Raw genomic sequence first — 24,183 nt, forward strand, 5'->3', positions numbered from 1 at the left:
GAGCCAGCGCTGTCCGAAGACATCTCCGTGGTCACGTGGCCGACATGACTAAATGCCGAAGGCGCACAGAATGCTGTTACCTTCCCATCAAAGGTGGTCCCTATTTTTCTACTTGCATTTTTTACATGCTTTTGAAGTGCTAGGTTGGCAGAATCTGGGACAAGTAACGGGAGCTCACTCTGTTGTGCAGTGCTAGTGATTCGAACCGCTGAACTGCCGACCTTCTGATCAACAAGCTCAGTGTCTTAGCCACTGAGTCACCATGTCCCTCATGGTAATCTATCAATTTCTCAAAAAAAAAAAAAAAAAAAAACCTGAGTCCCCAATTTAGGGTTCTGAACATAGAGGAGCTTCAAACTGAACATTTTAGTCAACACTTTCCTCAGCCATATTATCTGCCGCTATCCTATAATTTCTTACATTTTCGCCTGATTTGTTTAGAAACCTGGATTGTTCAGAAATGAACGTGTTTCCTAAAGGCTAGGATTTACTTTTATTCTGTTAATCGCTGCAAATGCATGTAAAAAAAAAAATCAGTGCAACTTAAAGAAAACAGCTTTAATCCTCCAGTTTCTGTTTTTCATTACAATTGTTCACAGCAGGGACCACCAACTTCTAAAACAGTTTTGATCGTACACGCTACCACTCTATGTTACATCTATATTTCCATACCTTTCTCTAGTTAAAAGGGGTGGCAGCATTACCTCCTAATGATTTTTTTTTTTTTCCAAATAAGAACTCACTTAAAAGCTAGCCACTGGGATGAAATCTGGGTCTGATTCATATTAGAAAAATGTAACAACCAATTCATGCTTAAACTAGCCTACCTTTAGAGAGACAGTCCTCATTGTGCGACTGGAATGGAGCCTGGCTGTTATAGTCTTACATCACAATAGTCGTAAAATCAGTCAGTCATGGTCACCAATTTGACAAACTTTTTTCAATAGTCATTAAGCAAATGCGGTGCTTGTATAACGAATGCCACCATCATTAAGTGAACCAATGGTTCCCAAGGACGTGATTTTTTGTGAAAACTGGCAGGGCTGGTTTTTGGCAAGGCCGTAATATGTGGTGACATGATTGTAAGTTATGACCTTAAATGATTTCAGAGTGTCTCAAGTTCAATCACATGACTGCAGAGGGTCCCTGATCATTAGAACTCCAAATCTGGAGTTGTAAATCCCCCTTTTTTGTGTGTCAATCTTAGCTTTGAACGGTTGCTAAGCAACTGACCCTAAGTCAAGAACTTCCTCTAGGCAGAGAATAAGTATAGAGGTGCTATATAGCAGGGGTCTCCAACCTCCAGCTTTGCTGGCCGAGGAACTCTGGGAGTTGAAGTCCACAAGTCTTAAAGTTGCCATGGTTGGAGACCCCTGCTATATAGGACTCATTACTCTTTTCTAAACCAGACTTCACCCAACCCACTAAGTCAGGAGCCATGATTTGCAGATCTCATATGTCCAGATGCTTACATCACGCTAAGTCAAACAAAACCCATGTTGGTTAGATAGATAATAGTTAACAAAAGCTAAATAATAGTGATAATATAAATTATTGCAACTGATCATATGGTCTCATAGTCCAAGTCAAGAAAAAGTGTGCCTTCAGAAGAAGAGAACTGTTCCAATTAAGAGGCTTAAACTGCAACACAAAGGAACACAGGCTGCCCTTCGTTTGAACTGCCAACAGTTTGGAGAACGGGATGATATTAATGAAACATCTCTAATTAACAATAAACTGACAGGCCGTCCATCTTGTGAGACTAAGAGACTCGTTGCTTATCTGGGGCAGCACACTTAGGGGGATAGAGTCCTGAACTTGGTTTGCAAATGTGAAGAATTGTGTCCCTGGCCCAGCTGAGAACAAAATTCCTTTTTTTAAAATAAAGTTTTTATTTTTATTCTCTCATATATATTTACAGGCATACATTCACATAGTTATTATTCTTATTTATCTTGATCACTTTTGCATATTTGTTTTTCCATATAAAAGGTTAAAATATACATTCTGGGTTGCTTTGCTTACCATCCCATATGCCTGTTTTGTATTATCACCACCCTATTTTTTCTTTTCTTTTCATCCTCCCTCCCTTCTCTACTTCTTTCCTTCCTCCTCTCCTTTCCCATTCCTTCTTCCCTTGCCTCTCCCTTACTCCTCTCTTCCCCTTCCTCCTCCTACCCTCTCTCTTTCTATCCCTTCCCTCCTTCCTCTTCTTTCTTCCTTCTCTCCCCTTTCCTCTCTCCTCCTCTCTTCCTTTTCTTTTCTGTTATTGTGGTTATCTCTTTTCAACTCTGAACAGGTGCATTTTTGGGATGGGATTCCTGCAAACCTTGTTATAATTTGATACTTATCCTTTCCTATTCCCTTTTCTTTATTATCATGCCCTATTTTTTCCCTCTACATCTCATTCTTGAACATATACTTATATATTAATACTTTCTTTTCTATTTCCCCCCTTTTCCATTTAATTGTGTCTCGTCTGGGTTCTGCATCTCTCTCTTGCTTTCTTTTCTAGATTTCTTCTGAGAACAAAATTCCTAATGAGATCTAAAACACAAATCTAGATGGTTTCTTTGTCTTTATGAGGAATCTGATTGGCAAAAAAAACCCCAAACTGAAACTATTTGAAAAACTATGTGAGCAGGGACTAACACAATGTAGACAACCATAATTGGAAAGAAAAAATTAAGGGGAAAATATTATTATTATTATGATTTATCCCTTATTGCTTGTATGTACACTGAGAGCTTACACACCAGAGATAAATTCCTTGGCCAAAAAAGAATTCTATTCAAAGGGAGAAATAACCTAAAGTATCAACAACAAGGAAAACCCACTTAGGCCAGAGTAAATTAACTGTCTTAATCTTCTTTATTCATACCTAAACTGTTAACCATGGAGAGGAAAAACTTAAAGAGAGGAGCCCAATATGATCCTTTATCTGCAAATAAGCCTAAGTAAGCTTGATGTGGTTAACTGCTTCGCTTGCCAAGTATTTGGCACACCTGGAAAAAATCTGGGAAAGAACGTCATAAATATTTATTATTTAGTTCACAATATTTGGACTAAGGATGCAAGCATGGTCAAATGCCAAAGCGGGGAGAAATCACTTGATTTGCACGACAGACCAATTTAACTTGATATCTGCTCAGAGAGGATACAATAAACAAGATAAAAAGTAACCAAGCAAGAATAAGCTTTGTTTAAAAAATACGAAACAAACTAACGAAGATTAAACACTATTCTCTCTTACTAAGGAACTGCTGATGGCCCCATATGTTAATAACATGCTGAAACTTTGCGTAGATATCTGCCTAGCGCTGGAGGGATTGAATTGTTTCATTTCTTATACACAAAACACATCTTTTCCCTACCCACACAATCTTTCACAGGGTTGCTCAGAAAGTTCCAATATTTATGCAAAAATCTATGAGAATTGAATTGCAGGTTGATTTTTTTCTGTCTCCAAACAAGATGGAAGCTACCATTTAGTGAATCTAAATGGCTACACTACATATAGCCTTCACAAGCCCTGAAGCTATTATCAAACCAAACTAGATATCGCTCCTTTCACTAGGAATATTATTATTTTATCTTGTAGGTTTTGAGTTCTGGGAAAATACTGGAACAATTTATCCTTTGAAGGTTTGTTTCTATTACCATTCCAGTTGTTGGTTCTCGAAATGATTTTGCTAAGAACAGTGGCCTGTTTATTTTCGTCTTTCATCAGTCTTTTTTTCTTTTGAATTATGTCTTTCAAATCGAAGACTATCTTGTTTTTTTAAAAAACTTTTGTGTTAATTGCTTGAAAGTTTTGGTTTTTTTTTAAATCTATATAGCAGGCTACAAATGCTTCAAACAAAAGTCAACAAATGCTACATTGGAAAGTCCTAGATAACACACAACCAATGAAATCATGGTCAGTTGCAAGGACCCAGCAATTACAGTCATTAGAGAGCAAAGAGCAAGTTTGCGACAATTGTCAATTGCTAAGAGCATCATCAGAAGGACATTCTTCCACTGAAACTTCTGGATCCAGATGTTACATTGCCATACACAACAGAGAGAAAGTTTAGAGGTACAATGTGTTCAACTTTATCTTATAATATGAAAGGTGCTGCTTGATTAGAAATCTTTAGGAAGAACGACTGCTCAGAGAAATCTCTTGCAAGTATTTATTTGGCATCTCCAAAAAAAAGTATCAAACAGAAGCTGAGAAGATAGATTGACATGTCCACCAGAGTAGATCACAGTGGCATTCCCCAGATGTTAGAATGGATTCCCTGACTCCAAAAAGAGTCCAACCAACCACAAATACCCCATAGTTATACGTTTGGAAATTTGTGCTTTCAAGTCAGTTTTAACTCCTGGTGAATGCTTGGAAAAATCCTTTCAGTTTTTAGGGCCACATTTTCAAATGAAACTTAAGGTAAAGGTTCCCTTTGCACATATGTGCTAGTCGTTCCTGGGTCTAGGGGGCGGTGCTCATCTCCGCTTCAAAGCCAAAGAGCCAGCGCTGTCCGAAGACGTCTCCGTGGTCATGTGACTAAATGGCAAAGGTGCATGGAATGGTGTTACCTTCCCACCAAAGGTGGTTCCTAGTTTTTCTATTTGCATTTTTACATGCTTTCAAACTGCTAGGTTGGCAGAAGCTAGGACAAGTAATGGGAGCTCACTCCGTTACGCGGTGCTAGGGATTCAAACTGCTGGACTGCTGACCTTCTGATCGACAAGCTCAGCATCTTAGCCACTGGACCACCATGTCCATATGCAACTTGCTGGTCCCTTTTTCCTGAAGTTGAAAGAACATGACTGGCCCGAAGTCATCCAGCTAGCTTTGTGCATCAGATGGATCTAGAACTCACAAACACCTTGCCGTTACCCCGGTATATGAACCAGTACATCAAAGTATTTCTCCCCACTAGTTATGGCCATGTTCAATTTGGAGGAAATTTAATACATGTGTGCATGAGTTGCAATGGGCTTAATTTAATAAGGTCGCCTATTTAGTACACAAGCCACTACAACTCCGAAATGTAGTGGAATCCAGGGTGGAGTGTCACCAGAACAGGGATTAATATATTGGCGAGCCTGTGGTGCTGCAGGAGAGAGCCCCTGGCTAGATATTGCACAGAAGGACCAGGGGAGACATGATAGCAGAGTTCCAATATTTGAAAGGCTGCCACAGAGAGGAAGGGGTCAAGCTATTTTCCAAAGCACCTGAAAGCGAGACAAGGAATAATGGATGAACAAGGAGAAATTTAACCTGGAAATAAGGAAAAGTTTTCTGACAGTGAGAGCAATCAACCAATGGAACAGAAGTTGCCTTCAGAAGTTGTGGGAGTTTCATCACTGGAGGCTTTCAAGAAGAGACTGGACTGCCATCTGTCAACAATGATGTAGGGTCTCCAAGGCGGGGGGGGGGGGGTTGGACTAGATGACTTATAAGGTCCCTTCCACCTCTGTTAATCTGTATCTATTTATAAGGCCCTTGATTTGCAGAAATCATATTATCAACCCAAGTGGAGCATAGGTTGCAGTGGTTCAGAGCATAGAAAAAGAAACTCCTGCGCATTTAACAACTTTCTTCAAGCCCTGTAGAGCAAAGATGAAGGAGATAAACCACAGATTCAAATATCTACCTGTTTTGCATGCGAAACTGCCTCTATAGTTGAAAGTCTGTTGAGTCAAGAGCAGATGTTGCCCACACAGTTCCAAAAGTTCAGTTATAAACTTTTTTTTAAAAAAAAATGTTTCTTCTTAAATGAAAGCAGATCTTCTCAAGATGTTAGCAGCCACAGGAACTCAAACTCACGTCGGGTCGCTACCTTCCAATTTCAGCAGAAAAGCTGTGGCTTTAATAGAAGTAGGTTGGCTGGTGCCACCATTTCTTCTCAGCACACTTTTTAAAAAAAATCATACCGTGTGAATGGATCTTAAAGGCTATCTAGACCGACCCCAGCTCATACAGGGAATCCAAAATCAAAAAGAAGCTTTATACAGTAGATGAGAATGCTGCTGGTGTTAAAATGTCTATCTTTCCTCAGCCATGTGGCACTGGCAGAGATTGTGCTCATCAATCAAATTAAGTCAGATAGATTTAACCATGACCTGTTGAATGAACCACATGAAGTGGGTTCCCAGATCATGCTAAGCCATAAGCCATGATCTCTAAAGCACAATGGGTAGGCCCACAGAATGCTTTTACCCTCTGTGAGGTAGATGGGCGGTTTAAAAAAAAAAACCACCACTGATAAATTAAGCTAAAACCAAACAAACCATATTGTGAGCATGGAAGAACTGCAGCATAATTTAGTCAGAGGATAACTGCCACCGTATGAATCTTCAGAAAACGTTGTAATTATTTTCCAGCACAATCCAAGCAATGTTCTCTCAACAGTTGTAGAAAACGCAGCTGTCCAAGGGGGGTGGGGGTTGCAATTACAGATACAGATTAACAGAGTTGGAAGGGACCTTGTAGGTCATCTAGTCCACCCCACCCCCGCCCAAACGGGGGACCCTATATCCGTGATGGCAAACCTATGGCACATGTGCCACAGGTGGTACGTAGAGCCCTCTTTACAGGCATGGGAGTTGTTGCCCCAGCTCAGCTCTGTCATCCTTGCTCACATGCCTACTGCCACCCAAATGATTTTTGCGTCTCTGTCACACATGTGCGTGGGGTGGGTGCATGCAGGAAACGCATGTGCATATGCGGAGGTGGGGGAAGCACAGGGGGGTGCAGCATTCCTTCCCCCCACACCCCATTTTTGTCCCCAGAAGACTTTAGGGAGCCTGCTAGGCCCAAAATGGGGTATGGGGGAGTTGCATGCACATGTGTGTGGAGGGCAGGGGGACTGTGGAGGGTTTCACGTGTGCATGTGCAAGGAAGCGGAGACCATCGTGTGCACATTGCATTATGGGTGTGGGCACATGAGGACAAAAAGCTTAGCCATCACGGCTTTACACCGTTTCTGACAAATAGCCATCCAGTCTCTTCTTGAAAGCTTCGAGGGATGAAGCTCCCACAACTTCTGAAGGCAACTTCTGTTCCATTGTTTGATGGTTCTCACTGTTAGAAAATGTCTCCTTATTTCCAGGTTGAATCTCTCCTTGTTCAGTTTCCATCCCTTATTCCTTGTCTGGCAGAAATGTCCTTTTATTTTTTGTTCATTCAACTTGTAAATTCTGTACCTTGCAGGAAAAAAAAAACCAAGGCAGATTCTTAATGATCCTGCACAAATGTTCCTTGTTTGTACCGCTGTGTTTGAAAGATCAAAAAGACTGAAAATTCTTCCTCAGATAAGGATGGTCTTTTTGATAAGCAAATGGCAGATCAGCCATTCCGGGGAGATTTCCCTTGATTTGCAAATTTCCTCGAGGAGTTTGGCTGGGATTGTAGACTGCTTTCACACTGAAGGATGGAGAACGGGTAGATAAAGGAAAAGGTCTGACAAGGATCATAATGTTGACAGTTAGTGGAAAATGACACTTTTGGGAACCAAATGGCTCCCTGTCTTCTGTCGTCACACTGAGCCGCATAAAATGAAACTTTTTTTTCCCCTCTGCAAGGATCCACTGGGGAAAAAGATTCCCATTTGCATAGTGGGTTAGAGGATCATAACCCTTGAAGTTGCTTTTTTCAAAAGGCAACTGGGCTTTTGTTTTCCTGGAAGACTTTCCACTTCCCTTCAGAGTCAGAACTGAAGACGTTTCTTGGCTGAGAAGCGAATTGTCTTCAAGGAAAAACAAAGTCTAGTTACCTCTTGAAAAAAGCACCTTTGGGACAACCTGTCAGTGTTCCAAACATCATGCAGAATTAAATTAGAGTCCAAGGCAGAGGTATCCTTAAAGTTCCAATTTAATAAGATGATTTGGATGACTGAGAATCAGCAGTGAAATTCAGCAGGTTCCGACCAGTTCTGGAGAACCAGTAGCGGAAATTTTGAGTATTTCGGAGAACCGACAAATAACACCTCTGGCTGGCCCCAGAGCGGGATGGGAATGGAGATTTTGACATTTCCTTCCCTAGGAGTGGGGAGGGAATGGATATTTTGCAGTATCCTTCCCTTGCCACGCCCACCAAGCCACTTCCACAGAACTGGTAGTAAAAAAAAATTGAATTTCACCATTGTTGAGAATCTCCATAGACATAACCCTTGGGAGGATTGTCAACAATGGGATTCATTTAGAAGAGGGGGGGGGGAGGAATCAGATTTCCTTTCTTTGAGAGTGGCAAACAGGTGGGAAGAACCTTATGCATCCATGATCCCATCATCAGATGGATTAAAAGCCAGCAGCTGCGTTGATCTTCCCACAAAAAAAAAAAAAAAAACCAACAGTTTAAACCTTTCCAATTTACTTGAGCTAATGGAACATGATGAATTATCCTATTTGATAGGCTGCCATAACTGTTGCTGCTATTTCACAACAATGTCTAGTGTTCTCCGTTTACGCTGTGATGTCAATCTTGCTGGAAAGGATTCTCCTGTATACAAAACTGGATATCATTCTGAAAGACCCTGTAATGGTTTTAAAAAATAAAATAACAGGAATTTCCTTGGGATGCCTACTGTTCTAATTAAATAAACAGAAAGCATTGTGTGCCACTGGCATAGAGAGGGGGGAAACACTTGGATGGCTCCTTGTGATGCTACAACCCCAACCATTGGGGAAAAAAACCCCAAATGGATCAGAAATGCAAATAGTCTTCGACTTACAGCTACAACTGAGACTAAATTCCCATAGTGGAATTCAAGGCCTGGGTTCAGAACCAGCAGCGGCCCACGCCTGCCACGCCCCCAAACAGGTTTCCTCACTACCGCTGAGCCACCGCCATTTTGGCTTTTAGTGACTGCGCATGCACAGTTCACTGTAAATTGTTCTGCGCATGAGCAAACCATTTGCATTGAACAGCGCACGTGTTGCACCCGCGTTGCGAACCCGTAGTAAAACCGGCAGCAACCCCACCCCTGTGTCAGAGGGTCACAAAATGGGATTGCATGACCGCAGGACAGTGCAACTGTCATAAAGTACGAACCAGTGGCCCAGTATTTGACTTTTGATCATGCGACCAATGGGGAGGCTGCAATGGTTGTAAGAGTTAGGGTTAGGGTTGTAATGTGCGTAACTTTGGGCATTGTCACTAAATGAACTGTTGTAAGTCAAGGACTACCTATACCTTCAAACACATGCAAAGTGCTTCTTTTGCCCTGAGCAACCTGTTTGCTCCTATAGACAGGAATAAAGAACAAGATTTCCTTCCATAACGGATCCCAATGGACAGGCATCCCTTTTTGAGATTGGAAATGAGCAATCCGTACTCAATAGCAATAGCATTTAGACTTATATACCACTTTACAGTGCTTTACAGCCCTCTCTAAGTGGTTTACAGAGTCAGCCTCTTGCCCCCAACAATCTGGGTCCTCGTTTTACCCAGCTCGGAAGGACAGAAGGCTGAGTCAACCTTGAGCCTGGTGAGATTCGAACTGCCAAATTGCAGGCAGCAGAAGTAGCCTGCAGTACTGAATTCTAACCACTGCACCACCATGGCTCATCCATACAACCCTTGGAATTGCTGAAAATTCACAATTTTCCGGCCATTTTTAGGTGGGAAAGTTATGGAAAGGGGGGAATAAAAGTAGTGCCATGGGATTAATGACATTTAAAAACAACCTAAAATAACCTTTCCTTTCCTTGGCTTGCAAATCAAGAAAAATCCCACCCTTTCCATGTTTCTAATTGTTATCCAGAAGAATCGGAGCTTAATTATCCTACAAGATGGCAAACTCAGCAATGGTTCCAGGAAAACGTGTGCAAATCTAAAAACGGAGTAACACAAACACGAGGGCAGGAAAAGTCATCAGGAGGCCTTCGGTGACCATTGCAGAAATTACAATTTTCTCTGTTTTCTCCCACCCCACCCTAGATTTTATCTAGTAAACTAGCCAAGTAAATCAGGAGGAGGCTCTGGCTAAGCTGAAGCTATTTACGGTCTCGGGAAGATTGGATCTCAAACTTGGTTCTTTCTTCTTTAATGGTATTTTAAAAAAATATTTGTAAACATATTTTTCTTCTCAAATGCCTTTTCCTGAGGTCCCCAAAGACTGAGCACACTCACTTAATGAGAGCACTAAAAAGATTAGGTCCCTTCCGTTCGCATCTTAACATTCTGCTGTATTGCATGTCGAGAGGTCACAGTGGCAACGAGTGTTTAACCTAATTGTGGTTTATTGAACAAGCTACACTTGGATGACACATCGTGCCGCATCAAAACCAAATAACGCAACCTGTGAATCAAATCTACATTTAAAAAAAAAACCCAAAGTTTAAGGGAAGTAAATATTCCAGCTAGGTCATGAGATGAGACTCATCTATGAAGTCAAGCCAAATTCATGATGGCTTATTGATTAAGCCAATCATGGCTGGATTCATACATGAAGATATCTTTTTATATTAAGATTCATACATTAAGATGAGTTGCAGTGGCGCAGTGGTTAGAGTGCAGTACTGCAGGCTACCTCTGCTGACTGCCGGCTGACTGCAATTTGGCAGTTCGAATCTCACCAGGCTCAAGGTTGACTCAGCCTTCCATCCTTCCGAGGTGGGTAAAATGAGGACCCAAATCACAGAGGCAATAGGCTGACACTGTAAACTGCTTAGAGAGGGCTGTAAAGCACTGTAAAGTGGTATATAAGTCTAAGTGCTATTGCCCTTCCTTCCTTCCTACCTTCTCTTCATTTTCTTTCCCTCTTCCTTCTCCTTTCTTCTTCCTTCCACTCTGTCTTCTTCCTTATTTTTCCGTCCTTGCTCTCTTTCCCATCTTCCCTTCTTTTTTCTTTGTCTTTCCTCATTCCCTTTCTCCTTTCCAAAGCTCTGTTTTCACTTGCAGAGGTACCAAGGCCCAGTCCTTTGCTATTTTCAGGGCAGCCCCATGGATCAGAACTAAGCACCATGCAAGCTGAATCCACCCCGCAGGCCTTAATTTGACACCCCTGCTGTAGGCTATCACTTGATCTGCCTAAACAAAAGGACAACTCTACTGTAAATGCAATTTTTAGCCCCCAAGCTTCTCTTTTTTAACTTTCTACAGATCAGGGAAAGACTTCTTGTGGAGGTCTTCCAAGAATAGGAAATGTAAACACCGATCTGATTTCTCCAAGACCCAAACTAGCTGTGGCATGCAAGGATGTGTATTTTTCCATCGTGGTTGTTTTTAAATTGGAATCCAATTTGGAAGTATGATTAAGGGAGAGTAGGATAAGCTCTAAGAGATCTCTCTGGCTACTTTCTACTAAAAAAAAAAAGGAGCTGGGTCTTCACCTATAGAAGAAACAATGGTTAACAGCTTTTTGTTTGTTTGTTTTTTAAAAAAGAAAAATAATTATCACCTTCAGGAGAAAAAATCAAGTGTGCTGCGAATTTAACCAGAAAAAGGAGAAGAAATTAAAAAAAAAACTTATCTCATATCAATACTACATAAATGCTTACTTGTGGTTAAGTCAATCATGCATCACAAAATTAATTTGTCTAAGTTCACACAACTAGCTTTGCAGGCTGCTTTCACACATTTTAAGCTAAAATATGACTACCCAGGTTTTAGTTCTACAAATGCAGCCAGCGAATCAACCCATGTTACATTGGATTGATGCAATATGTGGCCATCCTGCCATTTTCCAAACACCCCATGGATAAAACTTGTGGGGTAGCAAGAGGTATGAATATTAGCTCATGCATAATGTGGTTGGTCTGGTTTGCTTCAAGATACGAAGTATTATGTGAAGGAGGCCATTTGAGCTCAAGCATGCTTTAAGAATTATTTCATTCAACTGTAAAACTGTTGACTTGGTTTTTAGCCCAGCAAGAAGAATATAAACAGTCCTTCTGGTTTGTATATTATGATTTATGACCTAGCCATGAGAGACTAAGGCTGGTTAAACAAACCATGGTCAAATTAATTCACAACTTAGCAAAACATGTGAACTCCATCCACTCAGGGACAATTCCCAAAACCCTGTAGGGACTTTGCATTACCTACATGATGAAAACGATAGAATATTGAAAATGGAACATTTTTGCATAGAAGATATAAAGGTAAAGGTTCCCTTAGCAAACATGTGCTTCCCGACTTTAGGGGGCAGGGCTCATCTCCATTTCAAAGCCAAAGAGCCAGCACTTCCGAAGACGTCTCCTTGGTCATGTGGCCGGCATGACTAAATGCTGAAGGCGCACGGAACACTGTTACCTTCCCACCAAAGGTGGTTCCTATTTTTCTACTTGCATTTTTTATATGTTTTCGAACTGCTAGGTTGGCAGAAGCTGGGACAAGTAACGGGAGCTCACTCTGTTACAAGGCACTAGGGATTTGAACCGCCAAATTGCTAATCTTTCAATCCACAAGCTCAGCATCTGAACCACTGAGCCGCTATGTCCCTTAGATCCCGATATCAGGTATCAAACAGAGTTAGTTAGTTAGTGAGTGAGTTTACTTTATTGTCATTGCACCTCATACAATGAAATTAAATGCCATCTTCAGTGGTGAAGGGATTTGAACTGCCAAACTGCCGATCTTTCTGATTGACAAGCTCAGCATCTTAGCCACTGAGCCGCCACGTTATATATGGAGCTCATTCTCCAGTTCTCTGATCAAGTTATTAACTTTTCTTCATGTCACATGGAAATCAACATTTTGCTCACCTACTATCCTACTGATTGATACAGAGGCCATCAATCTCCCACCCATGAATCCAGAATTGTCATTTTTGCAAATGGTAGCTTTTATTTGATACCGGCATTTCTCACATGAAATATCCTCTACCTCTAGGAAAACCTGCGAAACTATATCATCAGTTGTCTTTTCTCAACTTTAATCTTTGTCAACAACTTCCAGAGTTTTTAAGTACCATATTTTTCAGAGTATGCAGGGCTTTTAGGAGGCTTCCAGAGCGCTCCTGGGAGCTGGGGAGGGCAGAAATGAGTGAAAAATGGGCCATTTTTGGCCGTTTTTGCAGAGTGCAAAAACATTTTTTTAATTTGCCTCTTCAAAATCTTGGTGCGTCTTAAAATATGGTAGTCCTAATTAACCACTAATGTTTTCATGAATTGTTGAATATCAGGGGTGGGAAGAAGTCATTTGTAAGGCTGAAAGAAATAACACCTATCAGTAGTTGCCTTCTGGGCTAGGATCAGGTGCAAAAAAAAGTCAATAACCAAAGGTCTTAATCTGTGGGAAAAAACACTCAGATAAGGGTAAAGTGGAAAATTTTGGAAACTGAATTAGCTTTATGGTCATTTTTGTAAAGTGACTGGCATGTTCAGTATTGAAACACCCATTTCTCAGAAGCCAAAGTCATGATAAATAACGTCAGTGTTTAGTAAACAGCAGTGGTTTTGCCTTGGAAACGGACTCTATCTCTAGTCTTTGACTTAGGACCCTAATGGAGCCCAGAATTTCTGTCACAAGTCTAACAATCATAAGTCAAGCCACCCATGACCAGAGCAGATTTTGCAATTTTTTTGCAACAGTAGATGCCATGATCATTAAATGGATGTGATGGTCATTAAGGGAAAGCCGGTATCATTAAACAAATCAATGTATTCCTATGGGTGGTTTTTGTTGGAAACCAACAAAAAGGATCAAAAACCATCAAAAAGATTGTAAATCATAGCTATTGGACTGCAGAATTCTGCAACTGGCCATCAAGACGAGCCAGTTGCCAAGTGCCCAGAATAGCAATAGCTATAGCACTTAGACTTATATACCGCTTCATCGTGTTTTACAGCCCTCTCTAAGTGGTTTACAGAGTCAGCATATTGCTCCAAACAATTTGGGTCCTCATTTGACCAACCTCGGAAGGATGGAAGGCCGAGTCAACCTTGAGCCAGTCAAGATCAAATTCCTGGAAGTCAGCAGTCTGCATTCTAACCACTGCACCACCATGAAATGCAGTCATTTAACCAGTGTGTGTGTGTGTGTGTGTGTGTGTGTGTGTGTGCCTGCAGCAATAAGGAACCAGGTATATGTAGCTTTTGTAGAGTCCATCATGACTTCAAATGGTCATTAGGTGAGGACTTCCCTGCTGAAGACTACATCATGATCAAGCCACAATGATATAGTTCTGTATACGGCCAGCCCCTGTGGTTTCTAAGCCATGGTATTGTTCTGACTGAGGCTTCCCAAGAGCAGGAAGGAAACTCCTTGTCCAAACAAAAAACTCTTTTATTAATTGACTGTGAATTCTGCTCATTCACATCCAGTAAAGTCTTTCAAGGGAGGATTTACAGTCACAGACCTTATCTGGCTTAGAGAGCTGCCAGGCCGATATCTGCAAAACTTGACAAGGAGTCAAGATCTTCTGCGTGCGAAATTTACACCCTGCCCCTGAGTTATGGCCCTGCTCCAGCTTTGCCTGCTTCACAGTAATCGGGACATTCATTAAAACATTCTTTCTGAAGTGAGTGAACTGGAGGTGGGAGGAAGCTAGCTAATTAACAACCCTTCTCTCTCTCTCTCTCTCTCTCTCTCTCTCTCTCTCTCTCTCTCTCTCTCTCTCACACACACACACACACACACACACACACACATTGCACCACCAGGATTGCAGTCCCCAAAACAGAAGTCATTGAAACTGAAGTCAGTAGGAAATCCTTCCTTAAGTTTCCACCATTTATGAAGTCAATTATCTGAACTTTGGGCCAACTTGAAAATGCCTGGAGTCTTCTAAGGGACAGAAAGAATCAAACTGGGGTTTTAATGGGTTTGTTCACATGCTGGAAAGAAACCGATTTTGAGAGAAGAAGGACCCATGGGCTCCTCAAATAATCAATGGAATAATGGAAACGTGAAGCGGAGGTAACCTTTCCCCATTTTACATATGGATTCCAAGATTCCCAGAACCCATTGTTTAAGTAGTTGTTTTCCAGTTCTTCCATCACCAAACAGATAATTCTGCGGTGAGTTGCCGCTGTTAGAAGTTTAAACAGATCGCTTGGTCTGATAAAAGAAAAAAATCTTAATTCCCACAAGTTCTTCAAGATGTTGCCTTCTGCTTCCAGTTCATAAGAGCTTCACCAGCAAGATGCACCATCCCACCAACTCCCTTATGAGCAGGAATTTAAACTTCTCGGAGCCAGGAGCTTCTGATACAGAGGGGAGGGAAGCAGAAAATAGATTGAGATCTAGTTTGAGTTCACCAGGTCACTGGAAATAGACAGAGAAAGGGCTCCTGATTCCCCTTGCTTAACTGGAACAATGAAACGGCTTTTCTTCCCTTAAATTAGACTGCTGAGGTCAGGAGTGCGCAAATTGAGTTACCATGGGCACAACAATGCATGAAACATCCCTAGTTTTTACATATAGATAGATCTTTATTTATTTTTTCTCAGGAAGTTCTTAGGAAAAACACATGAAGATCTCAAGGGTAAGTTTCTGGTTAATTTCAAGAAGAAATGAGAATAGCTGCACCACTCTATACACCCCAAGTTAGTCTTGGGGTGTCTGTACTCTGCCTTGGACAGGGAGAAAACAAGTAGATGAATGTGAGAAAGGGGTGTAAAAATTAAGTGTTATGAATTATGATTCCCAGGTATACACTCCCAGGAGGACATGTCTATGGAGATTCTCAGATATCCAGGTTGTGGTTGTCCCAAAGATGCTTTGAAAAACTTGAAGTTTTTAAGAAGATGTTGGATAACCATTTGGCTGAAATGATGTAGGGTTTCCTGCCTAAGAAGGGGATTGGACTAGAAGACCTCCAAGGTCCCTTCCAAATCTGTTATTCTATTCTATTCTATCAAAAGGAAACTGGACTTTGTTTTTCCTTGAAGACATTTTGCTCCTCTTCCAAGAAGCTTCTTCAGTTCTGACAGTCAGAACTGAAGAAGAGTCTTGGATGAGAAGGAAAACATTTTCAAGGAAAAGCAAAACCCAGTTGCCTTTTCAAAAATCACCTTTGGGACTCCCAAGGAGGGCAGAAACATTGGAACATTCCAAGATCATGTTTGGAAAGTGCTTTACATCTACACAGCTTAGCTGGAGGACAATTTCCAAAAGTATTGTTGTTTACTGGGTTTGTACTTTTTTTCTTTCTGTACCTTAGGCTGCTAACAAAGACTCACACTGATGATGTTACTTAGTTGGGTAATGAAACTTCTGCAGGCAAATAGCACAGCTCAAAAATCATCAAGGACACCACAGTTCTCCTCCTCCCCCTCCTCCCCCCACTAACCCCATTCTCTTCTAGCACAGATGACGAACTTAGGTAGGCAATCAAACGTCTATAGCATGAGTGTCCAAATTTGGGAACTTTAAGATTGTCTGGCTGAGGAATTCCACAAGTCTTAAAATTCCACAAGTCTTAAAGTTCCCAAGTTTGGACACCCCTGGTCTATAGGCAAACATCCAAGCTCAGAGCGCATCAAGGACTCCACAGCTCCCCCAGAATAATGCAGAGCAGGCAAAAAGCATCACATCATATCAAACTGTAAAATATAGTTTATATTTTAGAAACTTCTCCTTGAAAAGTGGATCAAACTAAGCCTTGAATCGCAAAGCCCATGCAAATAAATAATAATAATAAAAAGGAACCAGACATGTTTTTTTCCCCCACCCATTTTAAACAGCTATGTCACACAATACACAGGCACAATGGGTAATCTAGCCGATTGAATGTACTCTGTCAACTATTTATTGTGCTTTTGGGGTAGGTGTTCATCCATTTAGTCTCATTTGTTTGCACTTATAAACGGGAGGGGGATAAGAGAGGGGAAGCTTTGAAACCTGCCCCGGCTGAATTTTAAATTAGCGAATCGCAACCTGTACAGGTTTGATATCTTTAGACAGACCTGTTTAAAGAGACATCTGCAGGATTCCGCATCAGGGCCACAACCAAAAGGGTCTCCATATTGCTATCCCAACATATATTAATATTAATATCCAACAGATATTAATATCTGTTGAGTTATCAGAGTCACAAACAAGAAGTCTCTGTATTGCTATGCCAACAGATATTCATATAATTATTCATGCATTCAATCACTTCTATAGAAGAGAAGAGAATGAGAAAAGTATAGAATACAGAAGAGAATAAGAAGAGAAGAGAATGAGAATAGAAAAGAATTGAATATAGAAAAGAATAAGAATAGAATAGAATAGAATAGAATAGAATAGAACAGAATAGAATAGAATAGAATTCTTTATTGGCCAAGTGTGATTGAATGCACAAGGAATTTGTCCTTGGTGCATATGCTCTCAGTGTACATAAAGAAAAATAAAATAGAATACATTCATCAAGAATCATAAGACCCAACACTTAGTGAAAATAATAGGGTACTAATAAGCAATCAAATTACACTAGGAAACAAATAAAACAATATACATTTTAAAGATACAAGCAACATGCTTATAGTCATAAGTGGGAAGAGGTAGGTATTGGGAAGGAAGAGCGTAATAATACTAATACAATCTTAGTAGGTCCACTTTAAACATTATATTTCAGTGACTATACTTAGATGGTCTCTAATTTAAGACTAGAGATTAGGTTCATCTGATTAAAGTCTACTATCTTGGCTCATAGGATACTCACTAACAGTCTAACTGTTAGATCTGCTAGGTAAATGGTCATGGTTATCACTGTTCAAAAACTATTTGTCTTCAGTTGAATCTTTTGATCAGGGCAAGACTACCACAAACTAAAGAGAGATATTTTACTAAATATTTTCCCTCTTTGCCAACAGACTGATATAATCCCTTGCATTTCATTATTTTTCAGACGAAGGAGTCAGTGTGCTTTTGAAAACTGAAATCATTTTTTCTTTCTTGTGTTCTTTTTTTAGAATTTTCGTCTTCTTCACTCACCTTTTCCAGGCAGTTAATGTGCCACAAATGAGTAACACAGCTACGTGTAGGTAAGCAAAGCTTGTAAAGATCCTTGCAAATCCTAAAACCTGGAGACTTATTTACAAGGGTGGGTTTAATAATTACTAAATAGTTATTAAACATGTAGATATTGTTTCAGGCCTTTCAGACGTTGCTAGCTAGATTATGGCAAGGTCTGAACTGAGGTCTTCCTAATTCATTTAGCTGTCCAAGAGCTTCTTTTGCATAAGGTTTATTTCTGTTTTTAATACCCCATAACCTCATAATCAACATATAAAACAAAATAAAGAATGTCTCCTTTGGAAAACAGTTGTTGCCCTTTTACAATTCAACATTCTTCTATTCTTCATTTAAGACCATTCTATAGATTCAGAAGACATTTAATACCTCCCAATTCAAGGTAATCATTGCATTTGTATATTTGATGGTATTGCTCCTTTGTTTTTTAGGAACATTTATTTTTACAATGCCCTATAAGCATCTGCATTTGCAAAATTATGTTGCAAATTCATTGTTTGGAAAGCACCGTCCTAGTAGTCTCAAATTGTTTTTTTTCCCCAGAAGGTAACTGGACTATGTTTTTTTTTTCCCTTGAGGATGAAGAGGTTTTCCCTCTCATTCAAGAAGCTTCATCAGTTCTGATTAAATGGTGGGGCGAATGGAAAGATTAGTTCTGATGAACAAATGGTGGTACACAAATACTGGTACAACTTTCAGCTATCATTTGTTTCACCCTACCCATCCACCACCACCCCCCCGTTTGCTAGGGCATTAAACAGTCCATTAAACAGGGGTTGCTTTGTGAAGGAAAGTGAAAACATTAATTAAATAACTGATATTGCTTGAAAGGCAGTGAGTTTCAAATCACGATTAAAATTCAAGAGCTTTACTATACAGAGGAGGAGGAGGAGGAGAAAGAGAGAAGGAGGAGAATGAGACCAAGACAGAGAAAATGGAGAAAAAGAGAGAGGAGAAGAAGAAGAGAAAGAAGAAGGAGGAGGGGAAGGAGAAGGAGACCAAGATGAAGAAGATGGAGAAGACAGAGAAAAGGAGGAGGAGGAGGAGGAGGAGGAGGAGGAGGAGGAGGAGGAGGAGGAAGAAGAAGAAGAAGAAGAAGAAGAAGAAGAAGAAGAAGAAGAAGAAGAAGAAGAAGAAGAAGAAGAAGAAGAAGAAGAAGAAGAAGAAGAAGTAGAAGTAGAAGAGGAAGAATGCTGAGGTTTAATCCTTTCCTCACCATGGGAATGTAACTATCCTTAGCCTTTTGCTTGATCAAGGAAACTCTAAACACTGTTTTCTTTCTAAGAATCCAGTACAGTAGCAGAATCCTTAACCTCCGAAGCTTGCAAAGTCACATAAGGTTAAAAGAACGCAGATCTTCCCAGTAACGCACCAAGGTTGGGTTTAACATTAATGTGAGTATTTAAAGTTATTGATGGTCCCAGTAGCATAGCAACATGCTCCTGAAATCATCTCCACCAGATAGCCATCAAGGGCTGGACTCTCCTCTCTCTCTCTCTTCCCCTCCCTTCTCTTTCATCATAGTTTTCCCAGACTTTGAGGCTGGGGGTGGGAGTTACAAACAATCTAGGAACAGTATTCTGCCATAATGATTGGTGTGTGTGTGTGTGTGTGTGTGTGTGTGTGTGGAATAGCCAAGATATTTACTTGACCACAGAAAAAGAAAAACTAGCCAAAACCCTCAAGGGGTGTTAAGCATTTATATCTTAAAGGGGAAAGCTACCCAAATAAGACCTAATCATTAACGAAAGTTATTTTCTTCCCAAGGCAAACAAAAACATTGCATTTTTGGCTTGGGTAAGGCCCACTTAGAAAGGGGAGTGAATTTAGGAAGGCTCTTGTTTTTAGAGGCATGTATATAAATGTTACCGTGAAAAAGATCAAGGAAGTAATCAGAATTTTCTCATCCCTAGAGCTCCCTTAAATCTCTGGAAGGATCCACATTCTCTAGATACCTGGTGCATTACAGCTTCATCTTTTCCGGCAGAAAACTCAAAAACAAGAGCTTGCCCTATTTAGAAGGGCCAAAAGAAATCACCCGCTGCCTTAAGGGCGCCCCGAGCTGCAACCCAACTGGAGGAAGCCAATGCACCTGGGTTCAAATGAGTTACTTTTGAATAGACTCCTCCGGCGTTCTATACACTATCAATGTCCCAATAGGTGCTTTTCAAAAGACAACTGGATTTCGTTTTTTGTTTTTTCTTTGAAAGTGTTTCCCTTCCCATCGGAGAAGCTTCTTCAGTTCTGAACTGAAAAAACAACAACATCAGAACTGAAGAAGTTTCTCAGATGAGAAGGGAAACCTCTTCCTCAAAGGAAAAAAAAACAAAAACAAACCTCCAGTTGCCTTTTGAAAAGCACATTTGGAACAAACATGACCTGAAGGGTTGAGAATCTCCATAAACTATTATTGCAATTCATGGGGGCTTTTTTTTTAAATATGAGAATCTAAACCCTGATCTGCCTTTGAACATGCTCACAACTCAATGGACAATGGAGTTCAATGAAAGCATCTGCATTATTACATCTAATTAGTTATTCAAATGCTCTCTCTTCGTGCATCCTTCCCCTGGGTTTCCCCTTTAAAAGGAGCTCCCGGCACCTCGAGTTTACGGTAGGGGAAGTTTTCAGCAAAGATCTATTTGCAGTACAAATCAGCCTCCTTTTAAGCCCACACAAACACCCCGGGCCAGCTCTATTAAGTCTCTTCAAACCACATGCCTGAATTGTATTACACCTCCGCACCGGGGAGGGAAGGAGGGAAGGAGAGGTGGGAGGCGAGAGGAGACAGGGAGAGATCAATCGATGGATCAGTCCATCAATCATGACGGAGGCTAAGGGGTGGGTGGGACACAAGGTCTGCAGAGTAGGGTACAATTGTCAATAAGAGGCGCAGATATTATCTTAGACCCACACCAGCCAGGTTTCTGGGGATAGGAGGTCGTTGGGTCCCGACCCACACCCCACCCACCGCCTCCTCTTTGACCTAGTAGTAGCCAGGAGCCGAGGTGGGTTGTTAGAAAGCAGATTTGACACAACCGCGGTGATGCCTGCCGGACATTCAGCCTTTCTCCACCAGCCTTCTTCTTCTCCCCTCCAACCTCCCCACCCCCATGAATTTAAAAATACAGTTCAAAGCTGGGGACCAAAATGGACCCTTCCTTAAGTCAAGGAGCGAAAGGATCCAGGGTTGAAGCAAGCATCCTCCCCAGGGAGTGGAAGGAGGGAGGGAGGAGAGAGAGCCGGGATTGGGGGGTTCCCAGAGCCGCCGAAAGTCAGGAAAGAGGGGTTTCTGAAGCAAAGGTAGCAAAAACGAAAGAAAGAAAGAAAGAAAGAAAGAAAGAAAGAAAGAAAGAAGAAGAAGAAGAAGAAGAAGAAGAAGAAGAAGAAGAAGAAGAAGAAGAAGAAGAAGAAGAGGGAAGGGAAGGGAAGGGAAGGAAGGAAGGAAGGAAGGAGAGAGAGAGAGAGAGAGAGAGAGAGAGAGAGAGAGAGAGAGAGAGAGAGAGAGAGAGAGAGAGAGAGAGAGAGAGAGAGACGAAATTGACCACGGCTTGAAAGGTCGAGCGAGGGCTGGGATGAAACTGACCGCCCCGGCCGAGCCATTTGCCCCCTTTCCCCCCGGCGCCCGGGAGGCGATGCGAGCGGCTCACTCACCGGGGGATGGGAAGAGATCCACCTCCACCTTCTCGGCTTTGATGATGGTCAAGGTGGGCTTCGGGTCGCCCGCCGCCTTCATGGTGAAAGGGTCGCCGGAGAGAGCCTGGGAGCCGGGCAAGGGGAAGGGGTAGAGGGACCTCGGTGGAGGGGACGGGGGGGGGAGGAAGCCTGAGCTCCCCCCTTGGACGGCGAGGCGCAAAGTTGGCAGGAGACCCCGGGCGGGCTGGCGGAGTGGCTGCCTGGCTGGATCGCTTCTCTCGCGGCCCCTCTTCGCTCGCTCGCTCGCTCGCTCGCTCGCCCGCTCTTCAGCGCGGCCCTGATGGGCTCCGGCCGCGGCTCTCGCTCCCTTCCGCGTTCCCTTTCGGCTTGCTAGGGCGTTTCTCCTTCGCAGCCGCTGCGAGCGTCCCCCCCCCTCCTCCTCCTCCTCGCCTCTCCTCCTCCTCCTCCTCCTCCTCGCCCAGTAGCGGCTGCGAGCAAGGACTTGGGCTGCAGCGAGAGGAGGGAGGGAGGCGGCCTCCGCTCGGGGACAGCGGCCGGGGGTGGGTGGGAAAGGCTTCCTCCGCCCCAAACGGCTGGCTGGGACCAGCCCGGCTGCCGCTGGGTCCCGCTCTCCGTCCTCCCCCCACGTCCCCCGGCTAGAAAACAGGGCGCAGCGATGTCCCTCCACGTGGCGCCCTTTCTTCCCCGGGTTTCTTCTCACTCCGGGGTGTGTGTGTGTGTGTGTGGTTGTGTGTTCATTGGGACCGTAGACAAAAGACCGGACCTTTGGGAAGCCCCCACCCCACCCCGGCTTCATTGATCCGGGGTAAAGTCTACCCCGGTTCCAGATGTTTTAACGCGGCATCTGTATCCGCAAAGAGTTTTCATCGCCATCCGGACGGAGGGAATAAGTTGAATTCTTCACTATGAGCCTCTTAAGGTTCCTTCTGCTCCTTTTTAGGGTCTCTCTCTCTCAAAAAGGTGGGGACCCTCCCCCTTTTTTATTTGAACCCCCTGCCGGCGATCGACCCCCGTGTGTCATTGATGTCACCTACGTTTTCCCTAGGTTTTTTATTTTTTTTAAAAGTTGGAGGTGGTATAATTTTCCTAAATTACCATGTGAAAGTGGCGGTGGAGCCGAGCTGGCTAGCTCATCTTCCAAAGTTGTGAAACTGAGTTCAGCTTCCCGTTCTCAGGTAAACAAGCTCGCCCCCTTGTTAGTAAAACCTGCCCCCCCCTTCCAGTTGTCTTTTGCATACACACACAAAGAAGTGCAATTAGTCTCAGGACAACTTTCCACCCAGTTCTCCGAGCTGCTTAGCTAACTATACAAACTGCAAACTTTTCCAAGAGAGGCTTTAGCCATTCATTGACTGGTACCCAGAAAAAATGGCCCAAAATGCAATAAAATAAAATAAAATAAAAATCAACTACCCCCTGGAACTCTTCGTGATGGTAGGATGCTTCCACCATCACTAGGATATGATAGGATAGAATTCTTTATTGGCCAAGTATGTTTGGGCACACAAGGAATTTGTCTTTCGTGCATATGCTCTCAGTGTACATAAAAGAAAAGATATATTTATCAGTTTTACAACACTTAATGATAGTCATAGAGCACAGATAAGCAATCAAACCATACTAGGAAACAACCAATATAAATGGTAAGGATACAAGCAACAAATTTACAGTCATAAGGGGAGGAGATGAGTGATAGGATGAGAAGATTAGTAGTAATAGTAATGCAGACTTAGTCAATAGCTTGGCAGCGTTGTGTGAATTAGTTGTTTAGCAGAGTGATGGCAAAACTGCCCTTGTGTCTAGTTGTTCTGGTGTTCAGTTCCCTATAGCGTTGTTTTGAGGGTAGAAGTTGAAACAATTTATGTCCAGGATGCGAGGGGTCTGTAGATAGTTTCACGGCCCTCGTGCAGTGTACAAGATCCTCAATGGAAGGCAGGTTGGCAGTAACTGTTTTTTCTGCAGTTCTAATTATCCTCTGTCTTATTGGGTTGCAAAACTAAGCCACTACCCTCCCCCTACCAAATAATGTATCCCGCAAGGAGCAAAGCTGCAGCAGCAAGTGTAGGTCTGGATTTGCAGGCTCCAGATCTGAAATTCTCCTGCCTCTATTGTGTCTTCCCTTTGATGATGAGTTCTGCAGAACTTGGAAGCTTGCCCATCCTTTCATGCTATTTTGGGATTAAAAAGTTTTCCCAAGCTATGGATTCTGGATTCATCGCTTTCCACCTTAGGCCAATGTATCTGTGATCACTTTTATTATTTAACACACTTTTCAAGCCACTTTTTTTCCCTCCCCATCCCATCAAAGCAGCGTTTACCATGTTCATGGACTCAGGCACTGGTCAGCCTCAGAGTTTATTTTACGATGGAAAATGCATGTTATTCTTTTTAGAGGTTGCCTTGCCACTCTCTAGCCTTCCTTGGTGAGGCTGCTTTGTGAATAAAATGGGATGAATCGGTGCTCGTGATTTTTGGAGTTTCTTGGTTTTTAAATGTCACCTCGCTGTGCCATTTCTAGGGTGCGCAAATCCATGCTTTACACAGGGGAAAAGGGGAATTTTCAGCATGCCATAGTCATTTGAATTTTTGCCATCCAGGTATAATATGCCTAATTATATAACTATAATAATGTC

The 24,183-nt window shown here is 42.1% G+C and overlaps 1 protein-coding gene and 1 long non-coding RNA gene across 4 annotated transcripts in view; both read right to left on the reverse strand.

The window, feature by feature from the left end:
* Nucleotides 1-24,183, reverse strand: part of LOC309396289 — a 394,508-nt gene that overhangs the window by 62,201 nt on the left and 308,124 nt on the right. The window lies entirely within an intron of this gene.
* Nucleotides 1-24,183, reverse strand: part of ETS1 (ETS proto-oncogene 1, transcription factor) — a 142,666-nt gene that overhangs the window by 54,376 nt on the left and 64,107 nt on the right. The window contains exon 1 of one of the 3 annotated variants that reach the window (XM_081961298.1): nucleotides 21,548-21,968. The exons of the other annotated variants lie outside the window; for them this stretch is intronic. Coding sequence (XP_081817424.1) covers nucleotides 21,548-21,629 — 82 coding nt within the window. The 5' untranslated portion in view covers nucleotides 21,630-21,968. Of the gene's footprint in view, nucleotides 1-21,547; nucleotides 21,969-24,183 lie in introns of those variants that run through there. 3 annotated transcript variants of the gene reach the window in all.

The sequence above is a fragment of the Natrix helvetica genome (assembly GCF_964273705.1).
Source record: "Natrix helvetica genome assembly, chromosome: 8".
In the NCBI taxonomy this organism is placed as follows: domain Eukaryota; kingdom Metazoa; phylum Chordata; class Lepidosauria; order Squamata; family Natricidae; genus Natrix; species Natrix helvetica.